The sequence below is a fragment of the Rattus norvegicus genome, chromosome 11 (assembly GCF_021556685.1).
Source record: "Rattus norvegicus strain SHRSP/BbbUtx chromosome 11, alternate assembly SHRSP_T2T, whole genome shotgun sequence".
Lineage (NCBI taxonomy): Eukaryota > Metazoa > Chordata > Mammalia > Rodentia > Muridae > Rattus > Rattus norvegicus.
Genome location: NC_141544.1, coordinates 34213514 through 34235883, shown reverse-complemented (window position 1 = coordinate 34235883; position 22370 = coordinate 34213514). Strand labels below are relative to the sequence as shown.

The 22370-nt window shown below is 34.4% G+C and overlaps 1 protein-coding gene across 1 annotated transcript in view; it reads right to left on the bottom strand.

Moving 5' to 3' along the window:
- Window positions 1–2033: 2033 nt before the first annotated feature.
- Window positions 2034–22370, bottom strand: part of Ncam2 (neural cell adhesion molecule 2) — a 494596-nt gene continuing 474259 nt past the window's right edge. Inside the window, 3 exon segments of the mRNA NM_203409.2 lie at window positions 2034–7349; window positions 9926–10045; window positions 21577–21781. Of these exon segments, the coding sequence (NP_981954.2) occupies window positions 7238–7349; window positions 9926–10045; window positions 21577–21781 (437 nt within the window). The 3' untranslated portion in view covers window positions 2034–7237.

Genomic DNA, 22370 nt, shown 5'->3' with positions numbered 1-22370 from the left:
TTACTGCCCGTGACAAATAGAACAAGCAGCTCCTGAATGTGACTAAGATTTCCAGCCGTCATATTTGTTTTCATTGTATTCCAATGGAATGTGGGCTTAGGAGATGGGACAATGAAGATAAATGATCATTGTACAGCTGAGAAGCATTCTCTCCTCAGCAGTGGGCCTACTCATATGTATGTCTTTTGTAAATCAAGTGTACATTGCAAGCCTGAAGCACAAGGGGACCTAATGAATTTGTACTTTGGGTTTCTATTTCTTATGCTCCTTTTTGGAAGCAAGTAGCCAAAATGTGGTGAAAATGAATGCCAATGTAGCAAAATTGATGTCGAATAATGAAAGCAAGTATTTCAAAAAACCATTTCATTTCAGATTGATGTTTCAAGCAGCTACATAGATCACTGCCGAAAACAATCTCATATCAGAATTAATGTTCAAAGACAGCAGGCAGGAGACTCAAAATCAGTTTTCTTTGCTGTGCTGTAAACAGCAATTGATGAAATTAACAAACGTTGATCAGTAAATATATTAGTGAGCTCTTCAGGATGAATAATATATGCATTAGAGCCAGAAACTTTCACCCAAGTTATAGAATAAATTTCTATATAACATGTTCAAATCTAGAACATGACATTGAGCAACAAGACATTGAGTACAGATTTTTCTAACTCCGTATCTGAGTTCTTACCTGTTCTGAAGTTCACACAATCATCTGTGTGCATGATGGCTCATTGTGGTCATCGAGCGGAGTATATCTGCAATCAGGTAAAATACAAAAACTGGACACAGATAGCAGGGTTTTGTTTTCCTGATTGGACTATTTGAAGAGGAAAGAGTGATTGCAATTCTAGATCATTTAATGTCTGAAGAACCATTGTAAACCTGAGTCCCAAAAGTTAAAAGAAAAGACATAAAAGCAAAAGCTACTGACTTTTGACAGATTTCCCTCATTCACACTGGCTAGTTTATCTGTCCTGCTGTGGCAGTCCTCAGCTGGTACTGCAGACTACTGCAGTGGATATTCCTAGGTAAACTGAGGACCAATTTTGTGCTTCTTGGTAAATAGAAAAACTACCACATTCTTAGCCCTCCTGTCAAGAGACAACCATTATCATAGCTAGACCTGAGATGATAAAGTACATCAATGAACCCTCCTTATGTTTATATATATATATATATATCAAATGCATCAATATTTATATTAATTATAATATAATTACATTTCTCCTGTTTCTTTCAACCCTTATATATTCCTCCTGACATGCTGTCTTTTAAATACATGACATCCTGACATCATTTACTTATCTTAATAGCTCACAAACACACACACACACACACACACACACACACACACACACACACACACACACACGCACACACACACTCCAAAATATATTCTGGTCAGTCTGTATAAGGTTTCTTGTATCTCTATATCTCTATCGGGCCAACTGTTTGGTACAGGAAAATCTAATTGGTGTTTTCTGTACTAGGAAAGTGATTTCTACCGCACTCAACATTCCCTAATTTCCTGTAGTTCCTTGTATATGGTTCGTGATACATAGGCATTACCATTTTTACTTTGACATGTCTACTGGTGTCAAATTTTTTAAGCTTCTGTTTATGAAGTCATGTTGGTAATACTTTATTGTAGCAACAAACTTTGCAAGACTAAAATCAAATACTAATGAAAATGAGTTTTAATATCAAAAAGTAAAAAAAATGTGATATATGTATAGATTAACTTTCTATTTCAATACCCTCCTTTTAAATGTAATAATATGAAATAAACTTTCAGCATGAAGTAGATCCAAACAACAAAAACCTATTTCCCATGCTAATGAAGCTAGTATTTCATGTCTCTACGGAAATTGTTTATTTTTTCTGATATGGGTGCTGTTTTTAGGCCATAATTCTGTGATTCAAAATGATACAAAAAGGCAAGAACAATTCTTCTTCTGGCTACACAGTAATACATTTGTAAGTTCTAGACACTAAAATTTTGTTAATTACAAGCTCTCTCACTACTGATATATTTTTAGAAAAGCATAAAATTTGACACTTTATTAAAGTAAAAGTATCTTTACTATTAATATACAAATGGTGAAGAGTGACAATTTTGAAATACCATAAGCCATACTTTCAATGTCTTTCATAAATACAAAACTTCAACATTTGCAGTATACTTTTTACAGTTTAGACATATATATATGTACAGCATTTCATAGGGACATACTATATCGAAATAATAAGAAAACAGGATAGTTAAGAATACAGAATTTGAATGGAAGGTATAAGTTAAAGAAGATAAATGACTGCATGTTTTATTATTACTGATTAGACTTTAGGATTCACATACCCTCAAATGTAAGAGTTTCTTAAAATAGTTTATTTCCATGTTGATTTAGTTTTCACAGGGGTTAGAGGAAAATCCTAAACCAACAACATTTTTTGAAGATGCAGACACTTGTTTTTATTTTTAACGATATCATAATTTTACAGCAGTATGTCGTTAGCTTAAACATCTCATTTGCAAATTGAATTACACCATATCTCGGTGTTCGGGTGGTCTTCTAGATTCCATTAGGGTATTTCCTTTCTCTGCCATTATTGGTGCTAACATTTGCTTATAATGTTTCTATTCCTTGATCAGGCATTTCTGTATACCATACCTTCCAAATAAAAAGTTCATCTGTCTTATAGTTTAATTTCTCTTTTCCTCATCTTTTCTATTTGGATGTGGCAGAAACATTCCAAACATCATTGCTTTACTTATTCTCTTCCATGCAAGGCTAAAATTATACACAAAGTGATATGGGCTTTAAAATCATAAAAGAAAAAGGTAGGATATATAATATCTATTAATAATAATCACGAACAATGCCTGATCTCTAACCCAAAAAATTGTTTTGAAAAATCAAGACGATTAAAGGGACAGAATGAACTAATTGATTTAAAAATATTATAAATGAATACGTTAATAAGGAAGCATTTTTAAGAATGTTAAATGTGTTACCAAATAAATATTTACCATTATATATAATATAAAATTCAGAGATTATTATATAAAGGGAGAGATTTATTATTTTAGTAATATTGTTAAAATAGCTGCATCTACATGGGTGAACAGAAATAAAATAAAATAAAATAAATAAAAAGAATGGTGAAGCCTGGAAGAAAATTACATGTACTTACCATTTACTATTGCTAGGCCCTTTATAATATTTTCATTTATACATACAGTTGTTTCATATTAGAATATTATTAAGACCATATATATAATTTTATCTTAAATAATTTAACATCTGTGTTTAAATTTGATTTCTTAACCAACCACAATTCAATTTCAGCATATGTAAATATATCTATATGCTATTTACGTTTTCGGTAGGATATTCCAAAGTGTTAAGAGAAGAAAATTTGACATAAATAAGAAACCTCTCATTTAAAATTGATTTTCACCTCTCATGAATTGCTAAAAAACAATCCATCTGAAGGAAAAGTACATGAGGAAATTAAACTAAGAATCTCTATCATAATCCATGAAAAATAATTTAATTAAAAAATTATTATATGCTACACCAATATTTCTTAAATTAAAAATGTAAATTTAAACTTCTTTGACTGCTTGAATTATAGACATTTTGATTTTTGTTTTTCTTGTCATCATATGGACAGTTAATATTGTCAACAGCAACACTGAGGACTCAAGTGATTGCCCTGTTTCTAAGTAGCATCTCTTGTGTTTCTTAGGGCTAATGTCACAGTTTTCTCAATATGGACTTATCATCTAGAAATACAATATAGAACAAATTAAAGTATCTTATAGATGGACTGAAGTACTTTTTGTCATAAATTAAAGTAGAGTTAAGTGTATACATATTTTTTTTGGCTTGGATTTTATGTCTAAGGAAAAGAGGTTGTGTTTAAGTTATTTTCACTGAATGTAAACACTGTCGATTTAGTGTCACATGTTTGATTAAAACATATAAACAGCGAGAGTAGCTGTAATTTTTCCTTAACAGAATGTCATACTAATATAAAGGCACAGATACCTGTTGACTATTCAGAGAATTAAGATGATTTCAATATACAATTAGTTGCTGGAACTTGTAATTCAGTTCATTAGTAATATCTTTTTTATTTATATATATGCTTAACTCAAAGACTGAAATTCATATGACATCTGTTGGATCAAAAACCCTTAGAAAATGTTGGTTTATGTATTACTATTAAAAATAAATGTTTTAAAGACTTAATGTTAGAGATTAGTATAAATAGAGCAGTAATGCTTATTATCACAAAATCATAAATTAACCTGTTGAAATCACCATTACTAACTCAATTTAAAATAATTGAAAATTACTTTGATACACTCATTTGTGCCAGTTTTAAAAATAAAATATGCATTAAATTCAAATGTTAAAATTTCCTCTTATATGATGTCAAATAGAGACTGTAGTTTTTAAATGTTCCTAACGTTACATTTATTTGCCTCTTTGTTTTAATTGTTACAAAGTTCAAATTAACTTAATAATAATTAAATTTTTCCAGTGGGTATTGTATCATAACATATAAGTGGACTCTCAGATAGTTAAAGGTACATTAATTTTTTAGACTAAAACAGGATTAAAAATAAAAGATAATTTCAGGATTACCCATGAGTTAAGAATGTTAGATAATACTTTTCTCATTTAGAGACTTTGCAAATTGTATAATTAAGAGAATTTCTTTGAAATTTTAAATGTTTTCCAAATCAATATATTGTTATTGCAGGGTATCAATTTCAAGGATGATTTTGATTGAGCATCTCCTAGACAATTGATACCATGTGCAGTATCTATCCAAAGTTACCTAATGGCTCCATAAGATGGACAAGAAATTTAATTATATATAATTTGGTTTCTTTACATATAAAATCTGAAGCTATGATAAAATTAAAGTTTCAAATTGAGAAAACACAAACAAATATTTTTCGTCTGATTTCTCTGTTCTTGTCGTATAGCACAAACATGACAATTCTAAACATGCGAAATCGCTTTATCAGTCATACAAATTATTTTAATATCATTAGTTCAAACCCATGTGGTTCTATCCAGGAAAAAACAAAACAAAACGTCAGTGTTCATGGCTATTGCTTCATAGACACCACTAAGCCTGTTCACTTTACACAAACAAACAAATTCAAGTATTCTGACTAGTTTTAGCACGTTTGATACAAAACAAAACAAGCATAATGAAGTACATTTTACAAAGGAAGCCAGTTAACCAGACAAACATAAGCTAAACACCCCAGGCAAATCTGTCAAGAACATGTGTTATCGCCACACTGGTCAAAGGGTTAAACTGGTCTGTTGACTTATTTTAGACACTGTTCTTATTCTCAAACAGGCACAGATCTGTGTGTGTGTGTGTGTGTGTGTGTGTGTGTGTGTGTGTGTGTGTGTGGTGTGTGTGTTTTCCTCTCTCCCTCTCTCTTCAGAATATGTCATGATGAGCAGCAAAGAGGTCCCCGTATTAATTGTTAGTCCTGAATTTCCAGCAAAGCACTGTGGCTATAACAGCGCCTTAGCATGCAGTTGGGAACACTTAGTCTAGTTGACAACTAGCATGTGAAGAACAGCATACACGGGCTCTCCTTGGATGATAAACAAGCATTTTATAAATAAAAGTATTTTGGAGTGGCATTACTATTTTATTATATTTTCGTGAAGGTACATATGAAGAGAGATTGTATAAGAGCATATCCACCTGCATTGTTAAAAGCATTCCTTCAATAAGCTATTAGAATGTATTCTCCAACACATTAATGTTGAAGCTGTTTACTTGATAACCAGACACCAAAGGTTGTGAGGAGGAGGGAGTTTTTAGAAACTTTCTAGACTCTGACTTAAGAAATCTTCAAACCCCTGCCCCTAACCTATGTATACTGATAGCCACAAATGTGGTATTTTGTTTGTTTGTTTCTCATAAGTTAAATCAAAATTCAGACTTTGACCTCAGGGAGTTTGCATAGCTTGTTAGTAACTAATATATTCTTATATAATACTTAACATGTAATATTAGAAACTTTATGTTGAATTGTTAAATGGTTGCTTCAACCATAGCTGTTTATCAAAATTCTTGAAGTAGGTTTTAAATGGATTTTAGAATGCAATGTTTTAAAAACATTAGTAGTGTTTCAATTGTTCAGGTTTTTTTCTGGCACATTTGTATGTTAAATTAAATATGTTTAACACATAATTTTATAGTCTAGTAGCCACTTTCACTTAATGAGGGACACATAATATTAACGATCATCTAAAGCAATACACCAAAATATATCTAAAATGAGTTGAAGTACTTGAAAACAACCTCATTCTTGATAAATTATTTTATAAATAAAAATAATCATGTATTTATAAATATATCAAGACATCATATTGATATTTTCCCATTTAAATTCACTTTATTTGAAGCTGAGGGCAGAAATCAATACCATTTTTACGTGTAATACATTTACTTTTTGTGTAATCCATGGTGAGTGAATATGGTATACATAAAAAGAGATTTAGGAATCTTTCTACTCTAATTTTACACACAACTAAGCTTCTTTCGAATGTGTAACAATTTTGTCCTGGTATCAATATACCTAAGATCAATGTTGAAAACGCAATGTGGCCATAAGTCGAAAGAGTTCTCCAATGATTTTTCAATTTCTAATATCTGCGAAAGGTAACTGATTGGCTCTTTCAAGCCTGGGTTCCCTGAAATTCCCCGGATGTGCCTTTGTCTTAGTCTGAAAGCCCCCACAAGAGTGTTTGCCCAAGACAAGAATCTTAAACATGCAGTGCTCTCACACACTTCCTACACATTTAGCTCACAATGCTTTCGCTCTGCCTTCCATTACAACCTAATGTTTTAGAGAGAAATGTATTTGTTGGTGTCACAGAAGACAAAAAAGAAAAAGCACTTTAGCCATCTAAGAAATTGCAGTACTTCAATTATAGAATGAAACCGAAACCCTAAAATTGGTGCCAATCAAGCCTTTATACCGAATTCTTAACAAAATAACCACCATCACCACAATAACAGAAGGAAATGGGCTGTGGCAGGAGGGGTTGATCGTATGTATATGTGTACAAGCTATTCCAAGCTAGACTTTTCCCTAGAAATTAAGGTCAATGGAATAGTTTTGGTCATAGTGTCACTGCAATCCAAATACTCCTTGTGGTGCTGACCGAGTTGCTGAAACTTGTGGTTATGCCTTGATGTCATCTTCTTTAGACTGGATGATGTCATTAGACACTTTAATTTCTATAGTTTCTGCATTTAAAACTTCTTTTCCATTTTCTTCTTTTAAAGGCAATTTTCTGCAAATTAACAGAGATAGCAAACTCAAATACTAGGTATATAATTTAAAACCTGCTTCTCACCATTTCAAAAAAAAAATTGTTGAGTGAAGCCTGCTATATTTATTACAGAGAAAGACACAAACTTATTTTAACACTTATTTTATTCATTGAGATAATAATATAACTACATTTTCTCCTCTTTAGTCCTTCCTCCTAGACCTCTCTTACAGTTCCTTTCCTCTCTCTTAAATTCATAGTCTCCTTTTTTCCTTTATTGTTATGGATTTATATGTATCAAAGAACATATTTTGAAACTCAAACTACTCAGTTTGTATAATGTTCATTTATGTAATGTTTGAGGAATTATCTTTTAAGTAATTACATAATTTATTGCACAGTAGCCTAATATAAAATAATTTTTATTTCCAATTAAAAATGTAATGAACAGCAAAGTGTATATGAAATGAAGTATTTGTGAATATAGGTGAATTTAATTGTTTATCATGGGTTAATTTAGATTTGATATTCAGTTTAAATTAAAAGTAAAGTTGTTATGAATTATTTAGAGTCTGAATTCTGATCTGTGTCCACTACCTTATCATCTCTAATAATTCTTAAAGGAATACCAATTTATGGTTGGTACACCACTGCATTCACTTAAAAATTATGTGAGTTAATATTATTTGGAAATTGACAGAGACTAGTGTTATTTAGGAAATCGTTTCTTATATTTTACTTTACATATATGTTTCTTTGGTCTTTTCAGATTATTTTTCTTATTTTATATCACTCATAAATGCATTGTGCAAGTTGTTTCTGGTTCTGACAAAGAAACACATTGTTTTTTCACAACCGATGGTTTGCCTGTCTGTATCTCTGCTTGTGTCTCCCATTCTAACAGGGGCCAGAAAAATGTGCAATGATTCCTGGAACTGGAATTGTAGAGCATTGAGAGGAATCATATGGGTGCTGGCTGAGAACAGAACCTGGGACCTCAATAAGAGGAACAACTGATCTTAAACACTGAACCACCACTTCATGTCCTTGTTTCTTTATCTCTGAATTTGAGGTCGGTTCACTAAATTTTAATTTGACAAGATTGAATGATAATTCTCCATTTTACATCTATTGTAACATTCATTAATTCAGTGGTCTGTCTGATGTATGCTTTCTTGGGAAATAATACTTCCTCCCTCGATAAAGTGACTATATCTAAATATTCACAAATACAACTTCAGCCATATTTAATTTTATCATTATAGAGAAGAAGTAAATTGCTAATTTATTTCCTCCGAACTTACTTGCAACTTGGGCTATATTTATGACTGAGGATAATAAGAATTTTTTCATAAATATCTAAGCAATTATGTTAAAATTAATTATGAAAATCAGTGAGGTTTGGTGTAGTTAGTCAGAAAGAAAGGAGCTCAATACTGCAGAAGACAAAGAGAAGAGAGAGTGAGGGGCCAAAGGACTTGCCTGGCAGTGAATCCTATGAGAGACAGCACTAACCTGCTAGTCAAGGTGGCATGACCTCTAGAGTGGAGTTTAGGCCTTACTGGATTTGAAATGTGATCCATAAAAAGATATCCATTCCTGGTATTATAAATTGTTTTAAAAATGGAGGCTGAGAATCTATTAAGTCTCAAACTTGAATGTATTATTGATATTTGGCTAAATTTTAAAGTTTTTATACTAAATATCTGTTTTTCTATACTTAAAAACATGTTTTAATCCTTCTTTACATGAGTTGTGGTTAATCCAGAGTCTCAGAGATGCTCAAGATGCTGAAATATATTAGTATCAACCATTCGAAGACTCATAGAACATAACACAAGAGGAGTGAAAAGAAAATTAACTTAAAATACATTTTTAAATGTTTTCTTTTGGCAATTTTGACCATTTGATTTGATAAGAAGATAGCTGTCTGACTTGGTCCAGAACAATTCTGAGATTATCAAAAGTCTGTCATGGATTAGAGGCAAGCTATAACAGGCAATATATTGTCCTGCTAAACTATTGATTCCTGATGAATTATGGGGCAAAATTAATTCTGTTGTATAATCATTGATGAGTCCATTAAATTCCAAAGGAGAGTAAAATGCCTGGTCACAAGAAGGCACATGTTTAAAATCCAGTCAATCTGAAAACGAAATAGGATCATAGATCCAATAAAAGTAGTTAAACAGGGGAAAGATAATGACAAGACTGGGAAGATGACAGACACTAGGTATTAAATAAATTATATAAGATTTGTTTATGAAATAATTAAAGAACATGGTTAAATTAGTGTAAGAAAAATAATTTCTTTAATAATAAACCAGGCATATTGCAAGGTTTATCAATATTCAGTGTAGCAAAGGATTTCCTGACACCTATGTATTTTAGTAAAATTCAGTTATATTTTAAAGTGTAAGAAATCACACTTTCAAGGGAAATATTTTAAAAAGGCCTTTAAGAGTCAAACAACATTTAATAAAAATCACAAAATATTTCCCTTAATAAAAATGATACTATTGATATTACAATTAGTTAAAATCTTTCACTACTTTACTCTTACTTCTCCCCACATGCGAGCATTTGTAGCTACATACTCAGGTTCTGTTAGTGGTGTGGTTTCATTTGGCTCATTTACTGGACTCCCGTCTTCATGGTTAGTGATTCTTTCATCCTCTGTTCTCATTTCCACTATTGGTTCTTTTGATCCATCTTTCCTAAAAGGATATATGAAAATATTTAATTTTTCTATATAGTCAAACATGCTCATGTGTGCATATAACATATACAAACACACACAAACAGACACACATATACATGTTCATGTTTAACACATTCCAACAAATCAAACATTGAACATTTTTTCCTTTTAAATTGAAACTTCTATGACTTTTTTCCTAAGTAGCTAGAATGAAACAATGTAATCTCATTTTATCTTATTTATTATAAATGTTGGAATTTTGTTTGTTTGTTTTGGTGTTAGGCAAGGTAACAAACATCTGTAAGTCTACCACTAAGGAGCCAGTCAGGAAAACTGTAAAATTGAAGCCAGTTTAGAATACAGATGATGGGGAACTGACCCAGTCTCACAACTCTCTGTACCCCGATTCTGTGGGAGAGAGAGCTGGACTCTTAGAAGTGTGGACAGTCCTGAGAGGTCAGGGGAGACCACCACTTCTGCTAAAATTACTGGCCCAAAAGGAACCCACCAGGAGCCCTCTGGACACGGGAACTTAGGAGCAGTCAAGGATAGGATCCCTCTGGTCTCTGCCTTCACCCACAGCTGAAAGCAAGTTGCCAGGAGCACTGACAGACCTGAGATTAGAGGTAACACCACCACTTGTGGGACCTTCCTGGAGCCCTCAGAATCCAGAAACCCAGGACCAGTCTGTAGCAGGATGCTTCTGGTTTCCACCTGCTCCTAGTGCTGACCTGGTCCTCTTGTTCTCTGTACCCAGATCCCCTGGGAGAGAACTGACCTCTCAGAAGAGTGAAAAATCCTGAAAGCACGGAGGAGACCATTTCTGCTCATATTCCTGGCCCAAGACGAACCCAGCTAGAGCCCCCTGAATACAGGAACACAGGAAAAGTCTGGAACAGGAACCTTACTGCTTCTGCTTGTGCCCAGAGTTGTCCCTGTGATACAGATCCCTGTACCCAGATCCCACAGGAAGAAAGCCTGTCTTCAGGAGTACTGACACACAGGCTTACCAGAAGGTCAAGCCACTGTCAGAGACAGCAAGACCAGCTAACACTAGAGAAAACCACGTGGCATGAAGCAAGCACAGGAATGTGAGCAACAGAAACCAAGACTACTTGGCATCATCAGAGCCCAGTTAGCCCACCAAAGCAAATAATGCATATTTGAACATTCCAGAAAACCAAGATATGGATTTAAAATCACATCTCGTCATGATGAGAGAATACTTTAAGAAGGACATAAAAAATTCCCTTAAATAAATATAGGACAACACAAGTAGACAAATAGAAGCCCTTAAAGAGGAAACACAAAATCTCTTAAAGTATTATAGGAAAATACAACCAAACAGGTAAAGAATTGAACAAAACCATCCAGGATCTAAAAATGGAAATAGAAGCAATAAAGAAATCATAAAGGTAGACAACCATGGAGATAGAAAACCTAGGAAAGAGATTAGGAGACATAGACACAAGCATCACCAACATTATATGAGATAGCAGAGAGAATATCAGGGACAGAAAAATACCATAAAAAACATTGACCAACCCATCAAAGAAAATATAAAGCATGAAAAGCTCCTAGCCTAAAACCTGCAGGAAATCCAGAACAAAATGAGATCAAACCTAAGGATAATAGGTATAGAAAATAGTAAAGATTTCCAAATTAAAGGTCCATTACGTATCTTCAACAAAATTATAAAAGAAAACTTCCCTAACTTAAAGAAAGAGATGCCCATAAGCATAAAAGAAGCCTACAAATTTCAAATACATTGAACCAGAAAAAAATTTCCTCATGTCACATAATAGGCAAAATACCAAATGCACAAAACAAAGAAATAATATTAAAAGCAGTAAGGGGAAAATGTCAAGAAACATATAAAGGCAGACCTATAAGAAGTACAGCAGACTTCTCAACAGAGATTAAAGACAGAAGATTCTAGGCAGATGTCATACAGACACTAAAGGAACACAAATGCCACCTCAGACAATTATAGCCAGCTAAACTTTCAATTAACATAGATGGCGAAACCAAGATATTCCATGACAAAACCAAATTTGCACAATATCTTTCTACAAATCCAGCCCTACAAAGGATAATAGATGGAAAACTGCAAAAAAAAAAAAAGGAGGGAAACTACACCCTAGAAAAAGCAAGAAAGTAATCTCCTTGCACCAAAACCCAAAGAAGAGACACCCACATACATAATTCCAGCTCTAACAACAAAAGTAACAGGAAACAACCACTATTCCTTACTATCTCTTAATATCAATGGACTCAATTCCCCATAAAAGGACATAGACTAACAGACTGAATATGGAGAGGACCCAACATTTTGCTACATATACAAAACACACCTCAGTGACAAAGCAGACTCTACCTCAGAGAAAAAGCCTGGAAAACAATTTTCCAAGCAAATTGTCCCAAGAAACAAGCTCAATTAACCATTCTAATATTGATTTAAATCAACTTTCAACCAAAGGTTATCAAAAAAGATAAGGAAGGACACTTCATATTCATCAAAGGAAAAATTCACCAAGATGAATTCTCAATCTTGAATATCTAAGCTCCAAATGCAAAGGCACCTATATTCATAAAAGAAAACTTATAAAAGCTCAAAGCACATAATGCCCATCACATTATAATAGTGTGAGATTTCTACATCCCACTCTTAGCAATGTTCAGATCATGGAAACAGAAACTAAACAGAGAAACAGAGAAACTAACAGAAGTTATGAACCAAATGGATGTAACAGATATCTATAGAACACTTCATTCTAAAACAAAAGAATATACCTTTTCTCAGGACTTCATAGTTCCTTCTCTGAAATTGATCATATAATTGGTCACAAAACAGGCCTCAACAGATACAAGAAGATTGAAGTAATTCCACGCATCATATCACATCACCACGGACTGAGGCTGGTCTTTAATAACAACAGAAATGACAGAAAGCCCACATACACATGGTTGTTGAACAATGCTCTACTCAATGATAACTTGGTCAATGAAAGAAATTAAAGATTATTTAGAAATTTAATGATAACGAAGGCCTAACATACCCAAACTTTCGGACACAGAGAAAGCAGTCTGAGAGGAAAAACTCTTAGCTCTGAGGCTCCATTAAAGACACTGGAGGGAGCATACACTAGCAGCTTGACAGCATATTTAAAAGCTCTAGAACAAAAAGAAGCAAATTCATCCAAAAGGAGTACTTGGGAAGAAACAATCAAACTGAAGGCTGAAAAAACCAAATAGAAACAAAAAGAACTGTACAAAGAAACAACAAAACAAAGAACTCATTCTTTGAGAAAATCAACTAGATAGATGAACTGAGCCAGAGACAGTATCCAAATTAACAAAATCAGAAATGAAAAGGGAGACATAACAACAGAATCAGAGGAAATTAAAAACAATCATCAGATCCTACTACAAAAGCCTATATTGAACAAAACTTGAAAATCTGGATGAAATGGACAATTTTCTAGACAGATAACATGTACCAAAGTTAAATCAGGATCAAGTAAACCATCTAAACAGTCCCAAAACTCTTAAAGAAATAGAAGCAGATATTGAAACTCTCCCAACACAAAAAAAAAATTCCCAAGACCAGATGGGTTTAGTGGAGAATTCTATAAAACCTTCAAAGAAGACATAATAACAATATTGTTGAAACTTTTCCACAAAATAGAAACAGGAGGAATACTACCCAATTCCTTCTTTAAAACCAAAACTATCTTTATATTTATACCACACAAAGACCCAACAAAGAAACAGAACTTCAGACCAATCCCTTATGAATATCTATGCAAAAATACTAAATTAAATTCTCACAAACCAAATCCAAGAACACATCAAAGTGATTATCCATCATGATTAAGTAGGCTTCACCCCAGTGATGCAGATGTCCAATATACAGAAATCCATCAATGTAACCCACTTCATAATCAAACTCAAAGAAAGAAAAAAATCACATGGTCATCTCATTAGATGCTGAGAAAGAATTCGACAACTTTTAATACCACTTCATGTTAAAAGTCTTGGAACGATCAGGAATTCAAGGTCCATACCTAAAAAGAGTAAAAGCAATAAACAACAAACCAGTCACAAAAACAAAGTAAATGGAGAGAAACTTGAAGCAATCCCACTAAAATCAAGGACTAGAAAAGGCTGTGCACTCTTTCCCTACTTATTCAATATAGTCCTCGAAGTCCTAGCCAGAGCAATCAGACAACAAAAGGAAACCAAGGGGATACAGATTGAAAAGGAAGAAGTCAAAATATCACTATTTGCAGATGATATGATAGCATACTTACATGACCCCAAAAGTTCCCCCAGAAAACTACTAAACCTGATATACAACTTCAGCAAACTGGCTGGGTATAAAATTAAGTCAAACAAATCAGCAGCCTTCCTCTACTCAAAAGATAAACAGACTTCGAAAGAACTTAGGGAACCAACACCCTTCTCAATAGTCACAAGTAATATAACATACCTCTGTGTGACTCTAATCAAGCAAGTGAAAAATCTGTATGAGAAGGACTTCAAGTCTCTGAAGAAAGAAATTGAAAATCTCAGAAGATGGAAAAATGTCCCATGCTCATAGATTGGCAGAATTAATATTGTAAAACAACCATCTTGCCTAAAGCAGTATACAGATTCAATGCAATCCACATCAAAATTCCAACTCAATAATTCATTGAGTTAGAAAGAACAAATTGTAAATTAATTTGGAATAATAAAAAACCAAGCATAGTGAAAACTATCCTAAACAATAAAAGAACTTCTGGGGGAATCACCATCTCTGACCTCAAGCTGTATTACAGAGCAATAATGACAAAAAACTGTATGGTACTAGTACAGAGACAGGAAGGTAGATCAATGGAAAAGAATTGAAGACCCAGAAATGAACCCATGTATCTATGGTCACTTGATCTTTGTCAAAGGACCCAAACCATCCAGTAGCTAAATGATAATACTTTCAACAAATGGTGTGGGTTCAACTGGAGGTCAACATATAGAAGAATACAAATCAATCCATAAAGCCCTGTACAAAGCTCAAGTCCAAGTGGATCAAGGACCACCACATAAAACCAGATACACCCAATTATAAGGACAACAATACCAACCAACCAGAGCACCCAGGGACTAAAGTACTCTCCAAAGGATACACATGCACAGATCCTTAGCTCCAGCTGCATATGTAGCAAAGGATGGCCTTGTTCAGCACCAATGGGAGAAGCGTTTGGTCCTGCCAAGGATAGAACCCCTAGTGGAGGGGAATATCAGACTGGGGAGTGGGAAGGAGGGTGATTTGAAAGGGGGAACACCCTTAGAGAAGAAGGGCTACGGAGATTGGATAGGTGGCTTAAGAATGGGAAATCGGGAAAGGAAATATCATTTGAAATGTAAATTAAAAATATCCAAGAAAAATAAATTAAAAACAAAAAACAAACAATCCCCCCCAAAAAAACAAAAAAACAAAACAAAAAAACGAACAAACAAACAAAAAAAACAAGAGAGAAAGCTGGGAAAAGCCTTGAACATATGGATACTGGAGAAAATTTCCTGAACATAACACCAATGGCTTATGCTCTAAGATATAGAATTGACAAATGGGACCTCGTAAAATTGCAAAGCTTCCTTAGGACAAAATGGAAACCCACAGATTGGAAAAAGATCTTTACTAATACTACATAAGGTACAGGGCTAATATCCAATATATATAAAAAACTCAAGAAATTAGACTCCAGCGAATCAAATAACCCTATTTAAAAATGGGGTACAGAGCTAAAGAAAATTTTCTCAACTGAGGAATATCGAATAGCTGAGAAGTACCTTAAAAAAATGTTCAACATTCTTAGTCATCAAGGGAATGCAAATTAAAACAGCCCTCAGATTCCACCTCAGGGTAGCTAAGATCAAAAACTCAGGTGACCACAGATGCTGGTGAGGATGTGGAGAAAGAAGAACACTCCTCCATTGTTGGTGGAATTGCAAACTTGTACAACCATTCTGGAAATCAGTCTCTAAATTCCTTAAAAACTTGGTCATAGTACTACCTGGGGACCCAGCTATAGTACTCCTGGGCATATACCTTAAAGATTCTCCAACCTCTAACAAGGTCACATGCTCCAATATGTTCATAGTAGTCTTATTTATAATAGCCATAAGCTGGAAAGAACCCAGATGTCCTTAAACAGAGAAATAGATATCTAAAATGTGGTACATTTACACAATTGTGTACTACTCAGCTATTAAAAATAATGACTTCATGAAATTCATAGGCAAATGGATGGAATTACAAAATATCATTCTGAGTGAGGTAACTCAATCATTAAAGAACACACATGCTATACACTCACTGATAAGTGGATATTAGTCCAAAAGCTCAGATCACACAAGATAGAATCCACATTCCATAAGAAGCACAAGAAGAAGGACGACTAAAGTGTTGATGCTTCATTCCTTCTTAAAGGGGAGATATCACAGCAGGAGATACCGAGACAAAATTTGGACAGAGACTGAAGGAATGGCCACTCAGAGCCTGCCCTACCTGGGGATCCAGCCCATATACACACAGCCACCAAACCCAGAAAATATTGCTGATGCCAATAATTGCATGCTGACAGGAGCCTGATAAAGTTTTCTCCTCAGAAGCTCTGCCAGAGCATGACATATATAGATGCGAATGCTACAGCCAATCATTGAACTGAGAATGGGTTCCCCATTGGAGGAATTAGAGAAAGGATTGAAGGAGCTGAAGGGGCTTGCAACTCCATAAGAACAACAATACCAATGAACCAGAGCTCCCAGGGACTAAACCACCATCCAAAGAGTACATGTGGACAGACCCATGGCTCCCGCTGTATATGCAGCAGAGGATGGCCTTGTTGGGCACCAATGGGAGGAGAAGCCCTTTGTCCTGCCAAGTCTGGACCCCCCAAGTGTAAGGGAATGTCATGGTAGGGAGGTGAGAAGGAATAGATAGTTTGTGGGGGAACACCCTTATAGAAGAAGTTGGATGGGTGATAGGATAGGAGGTTGATGGATGGTAAACCAGGAAGGGGATAACATTGGAAATGTAAATAAAAAATATTCAATAAAAGAAATACAGATGATGGACATGTTTTCAGAAGAGAAGAAACAAAGAAAATTATATTGAAAAGGTTGCTTAGCCTATATAAATTTAAGTAGTAAATGAAATATTTGATTAACCAATCTTTATTATATGAAGATTTTCTTGCCTAAATAAAATAAAACAAGCACAAAATATTTTAAATAATTTGATGTATATCAACATGGAAACGATGGAACTCATGAATTTTACAAACTTTACAATCTCACAGATTCTCTGGTTCTCTGGCTTGAAATGCATGTGCCTAAGTGCATAGTTTGTGTGTGGACTCATGAAGATCTGATTGAATCTTTAAAAATGGAAAAGGGTTATAAGATTATCTGAGAGATCCTAGATTGGAGACAGATGTTGAAATTTTAGATCAACCTATAGTCTTCAAAGATGTTTTAACATCAGAATAGAAATCAGGGAAATGTGTTAGTTGGTGAAGAGCTGTTGTCTATATTTCCTCAGGGCATGAAAGACTATGGGTTAGATCATAATTAATAAAGAACTGAACTGAGTAATGTAAAGAGAACATCCTGTTCTATGCATCATCTCTCAATTAAAAAGCCTATGGCTTATGGCTTATGCAAGAAGTAGAAGGTGAGATATATGGGAAGGGGAAAGAATTCTTCGATAGAGCCTGGCAGAAGACTTGTCAGGTAGAAGTGATGACTCAGACACCAGAAAGATAGAATTGCAGAAGATGAATTAAGCTGATGCCCCTCTTATTTGCATGGGGACAGCTCAAAAAACTTGGCTAAAAAAAGGATAAATCATTCATCAGACTGGCAGATTGGAAAACCTTTATGCTAAAATGACATTTGCTGAAGGACAGATGATTAGCACAGCAGGCATGAAGGATCATCATGTCAACAGATCTTCATAAGGACATTTGGACTGTTAAATTTAAGATTTTTAGCTTAAATCCAAAAGGGGGATATAGAGAAATTTAAATTCACTATCATGGCTACTCTGGCAAGGAATCACATCCAAATACCTAGGTCTCTGTGATCTGGTTGAATATAGACTTATCCATACGCAGTTTTAATTTCTAACAATGAAGGTAAAGCTAGTTTGTACAAAAAAAATTAGCCATGTTTGAAAGTAACATCTAAATGAGGTGTATGTATAGTGACAAACCAAGGATCTCTTCTTAGAATCATGCAATTACCTAACTGTAATTCCCTATAAAATCAAAGTCATAAAGAAGATCACATACTTTCAATATCACATGATATTCATTCCCATTCCAAAATGTCATATTGAGAAACTACTGGAGCAAAGCAAGACCAGAAAACCAGCTGGGCAAATGCCAATCTCTTTATTTCTATGTATGATATAAAAAGCACTTGTCATATCTCTCTTTTAACCTTTGTTGATGGGATTGAGCTTCTGACTCCTAGGTTGGTTCCATTCCACATTATTAACTTTCCTCAGCAGGTATCCCATAGCTCTCACATCTTTAGTATCTTGGGGTATCCAAGAAAACTTCAAATTTACATGTCCAGTGTTGGGGATGCATACATGATCTTCTGGGTTCCTCCAAACGACTTGGATCACTTCTCCTGACATATCTTCTGTATCACACTAGTCTCTAGTGGACTCCAAGCCACCACTGCTGCTTTTCTTAGGAATCATTTCATGGCCCTGGCATCTCAAATTAGCTGGCACCTTCTGCTTCAACTAGGCTTCAACAATAGCCACACAGACTTTCTTCATGATGCCAAGTCCAAACTTTTTTCCATGACCCCTTCAGTTCTGGACCATCAACTGCAACTGCGGCTGCACCTTCAGCAATAGCCTTCCCTGGCCCTTCACAGCACCACACCTCAGCTGCTGTACATGACACCTTTATGCCATCAAAATTAGTCCCACCTTGGTGATTACTATACATTACTAAGTCTGGTTAAACATGAAGTATAACCTAGGATATCTTTGGAACACAGCTCTGCGCTCACAGAAAACACTTCCCAGAAGATTTTACCTCAGCGATGCTTGTTTCTTTTTAATCACAATTAATTTCTTAGCTCCACTTATGCAGCATCAATTGTCCCAGTAGTTTCCTCTATTCTTGACTCTAAAACGAGAGCCACATGCCCAAAGTTGCCAAGTTCTGCTGTTTCTGGTGCTGGAACATGGTTCCCTTGTTCTATTTTATTATTGCCAGCTTTCTTTTTTCCAATTCCTTTACAATATAGGTATATTGGGCCATCCTGGATCTTGCTGTATAGACTGACCTTGTTCTCAGGATCTACAGGGCTCTGTCTCATGAATGTAGGGATTATAGGTATGTATGACTATGCCTGGACCTAGGCTTTGCTCTACTTGTAACTTTCTCTATACCAGGCAGACCTTGAACTCAGAGATTTGGTGGACTGTCCCCTAGGATTAAAGGCACTTACTACCATGCCTTGATCTAATCTTTTCATGGCCACTATTCCTCAAATCCAGGTCAGAGGCTAGTGTTGTCATCCATATCTGAATTGTAGTTCATTCCAGATAAATGTTCAAATGAAAACAATAACCAAGTGATAATAACGTCTAACATAATATAAATATTCTTTGTTCAATAACAGACACATAAACAATGAGCTTAACTGGGTGGGATCTTGCCTCAAATTTCCCACGGCCTTAATCTGTTTATTACTTACTTGTAACCTTTTATTACTTGAACCATAATTTTGTGTTACTTTTACTCTTTGCTACACTTAATCAAAACAATCTTCATGAGATAAACCAAAGGACAAAGTCTATGCTCTGCTTTTCTGACACTTCCTTTGTCGATGCAACTAATGGAGATCTCTTTAACTTAGCCTCGGTAAGACTCTTCATTAAAGGTAAAAAAATCCCTATTGTTCAACAAAATATAACAAAAACAGTCTCTAGGCCAAATACTAAAATTCTCCTTTGAATTTATTTGAGCTAGGTCGCCACAGTTCAAAATACACTCAGGAAAAATGCTTTCTGTGCCTTTTCCTATATGGCCTATTAGCCCCATTTAAACTGATTTACAGAGTCCAAGACTCCACATTCCTCAAAACAAAAGGATGGCCAGCAATATTCTAGTCCCTGGTACCACTTTCTGACTTAGTTAGGGTTTCCACTGCATGAAGAGAGAGCATGATCAAGGGAACTCTTATAAAGGACACCATTTTATTGGGGCTGGCTGACAGTTATCAGAGGTTCATTTCATAGTCATCATTTCACAAAGCATGGCAGTGTCCAGGCAGAATTGGTGCTAGAGAAGGAGTGAGAGTTCTGCATCTTGATCCAACTGCAGCCAGAAGACTCTCTTGCAGCTAGGTGTGGTAGTCACAAGCTTAAACCCCACAGGTACACACATCCTCCCATAATCTACAGCTACTCAATCAAACCCACATCTCAGTATAGTGTTACTCCTTGGGTCAAGAATATTCAAACTACCACATTATTGATAAACAGCATGTGTAAGTTTCAGTCAGCAATGCTGCTGTGTAAATATAATTTAAACGTGAAACTACTGAGAAGAATCAGCATTCCAAAATCAAGGGCATGGTAAGTTGAAATAGCAAACAGAAATAGAGAAGTTTTGTGGGTTTTATAGAAAGCTTATTGACAACTTTTATTTTAAGTCTTTCAAAGCAGAGTCAAGAACTATAAAATTATAAAATTATGGTACATTAAATCTAAATTTCTATGTTACTGCATGACATTTGACATTCAAAAGATTCCAGATGACTATGAGGATAAGTAGAAAATAATATATAATCAATAAATAAAATAACAGAAAATTTATAAAATAACAGAAATTAAATGTAGAATGCAATTATTTTGTGGAGTTTTGAACTAATTTAACCACTCAAGCATTTTTCCCATGGTTATATCCCATCAAATACATACTTAATTAGAAAAACAAAAATCGTGAATTGGGATTTTACAGAAGTAAAGTGAATACTGACAAAGTATCAGCTAAATAATTGAATGATAAAAGAAATTATCATAAATTTCTACAATGAACTATTGAATATTTAAGAGTATGCTATATCTGTGTAATACTGACAAATTCCACGAACAAAAGTATGTTATAATTTATATTCTGAGAGTAAATAAGGAAAATAGAAAACATAAATAATTAAAATATTATATGGATGGGAAAGTTTAACATGATTGTTTTTTGAATTCCTTATTCCCATAATATTAAAATCATTGAGAGACAGCATACTATTATGTATGTACACACACACACACGCACATGTACACACGCACACATAGACCTGTGTGTGTGTGTGCGTGTATGTGTGTGTATTATAGGGATGAGTGTAAACTATAATATTTGTAGTGCATTATAGTTAATTGCCTGATGTGGTATAGAAGTCATCCCCAAACAATGCATGCGAGTTGTACTTGCCTTCCTCTAATGGGAGGTGGTGCTGGTGTCCAATACTTACAGGTAAGCTGCTTTTCCTTCTTCAAGTTCTTTACTTTTTCCACTGGAGCCACTCTTTTTCCCACACATTCTTCTGGTGATGCACATTAACAACCCACATTGTCGAATGAAGAAGCAGCTGACATCTGTTACCACAAGGATTAGCAAAAGGGCAGCGACTCCAAGGCCAATGATGGCTCCGAGGCCTAGGCCATTAAAAAGTGTGTCTTAAAAAAAGAAAAAAAAACAAAACTCCATAAAATCTCCACATAACAAAATATCAAAATATAGAGAACTATTATAAAGGAATTTCTAATAAAACATACACTCAAATATAGGTAAAGAAATCATGTAGTATTGAAGGGCAAATTAATTTCTTCATTATTGAGACCCATTGTCAAACTAGCAAGCCATATTTTAAGGAAGGATATATTAAAAAAATTATTTTTCAAACTTTCATTAGAAAGACAATAGTAACTTGTTTTCAATATAGTTGTCAATTCTCTGTATTGAAGAAAGTACATATTATCATATACTGAACTATACCAGAAAGTCAGTCCTAGTCAATCCCATTGTTAAAATAAAACTATATTATTTTTATTTGAGACGGATTTTGTAAGTGTTCAATGTGATTCTAGTTGGCATTTAGACTAAAACTTTAATTGGATGACTCCACGCACTCTTCTTTCACAGAGACACACTTTTACATACTATGAATAATTTTGAAATCATCACTTCAGAAAAGGTGGTTACTTTTGTTTTTGCAGGTAACATTTTAACTAATTGCAGGCATAATACATTTGTGATCTAAGACTG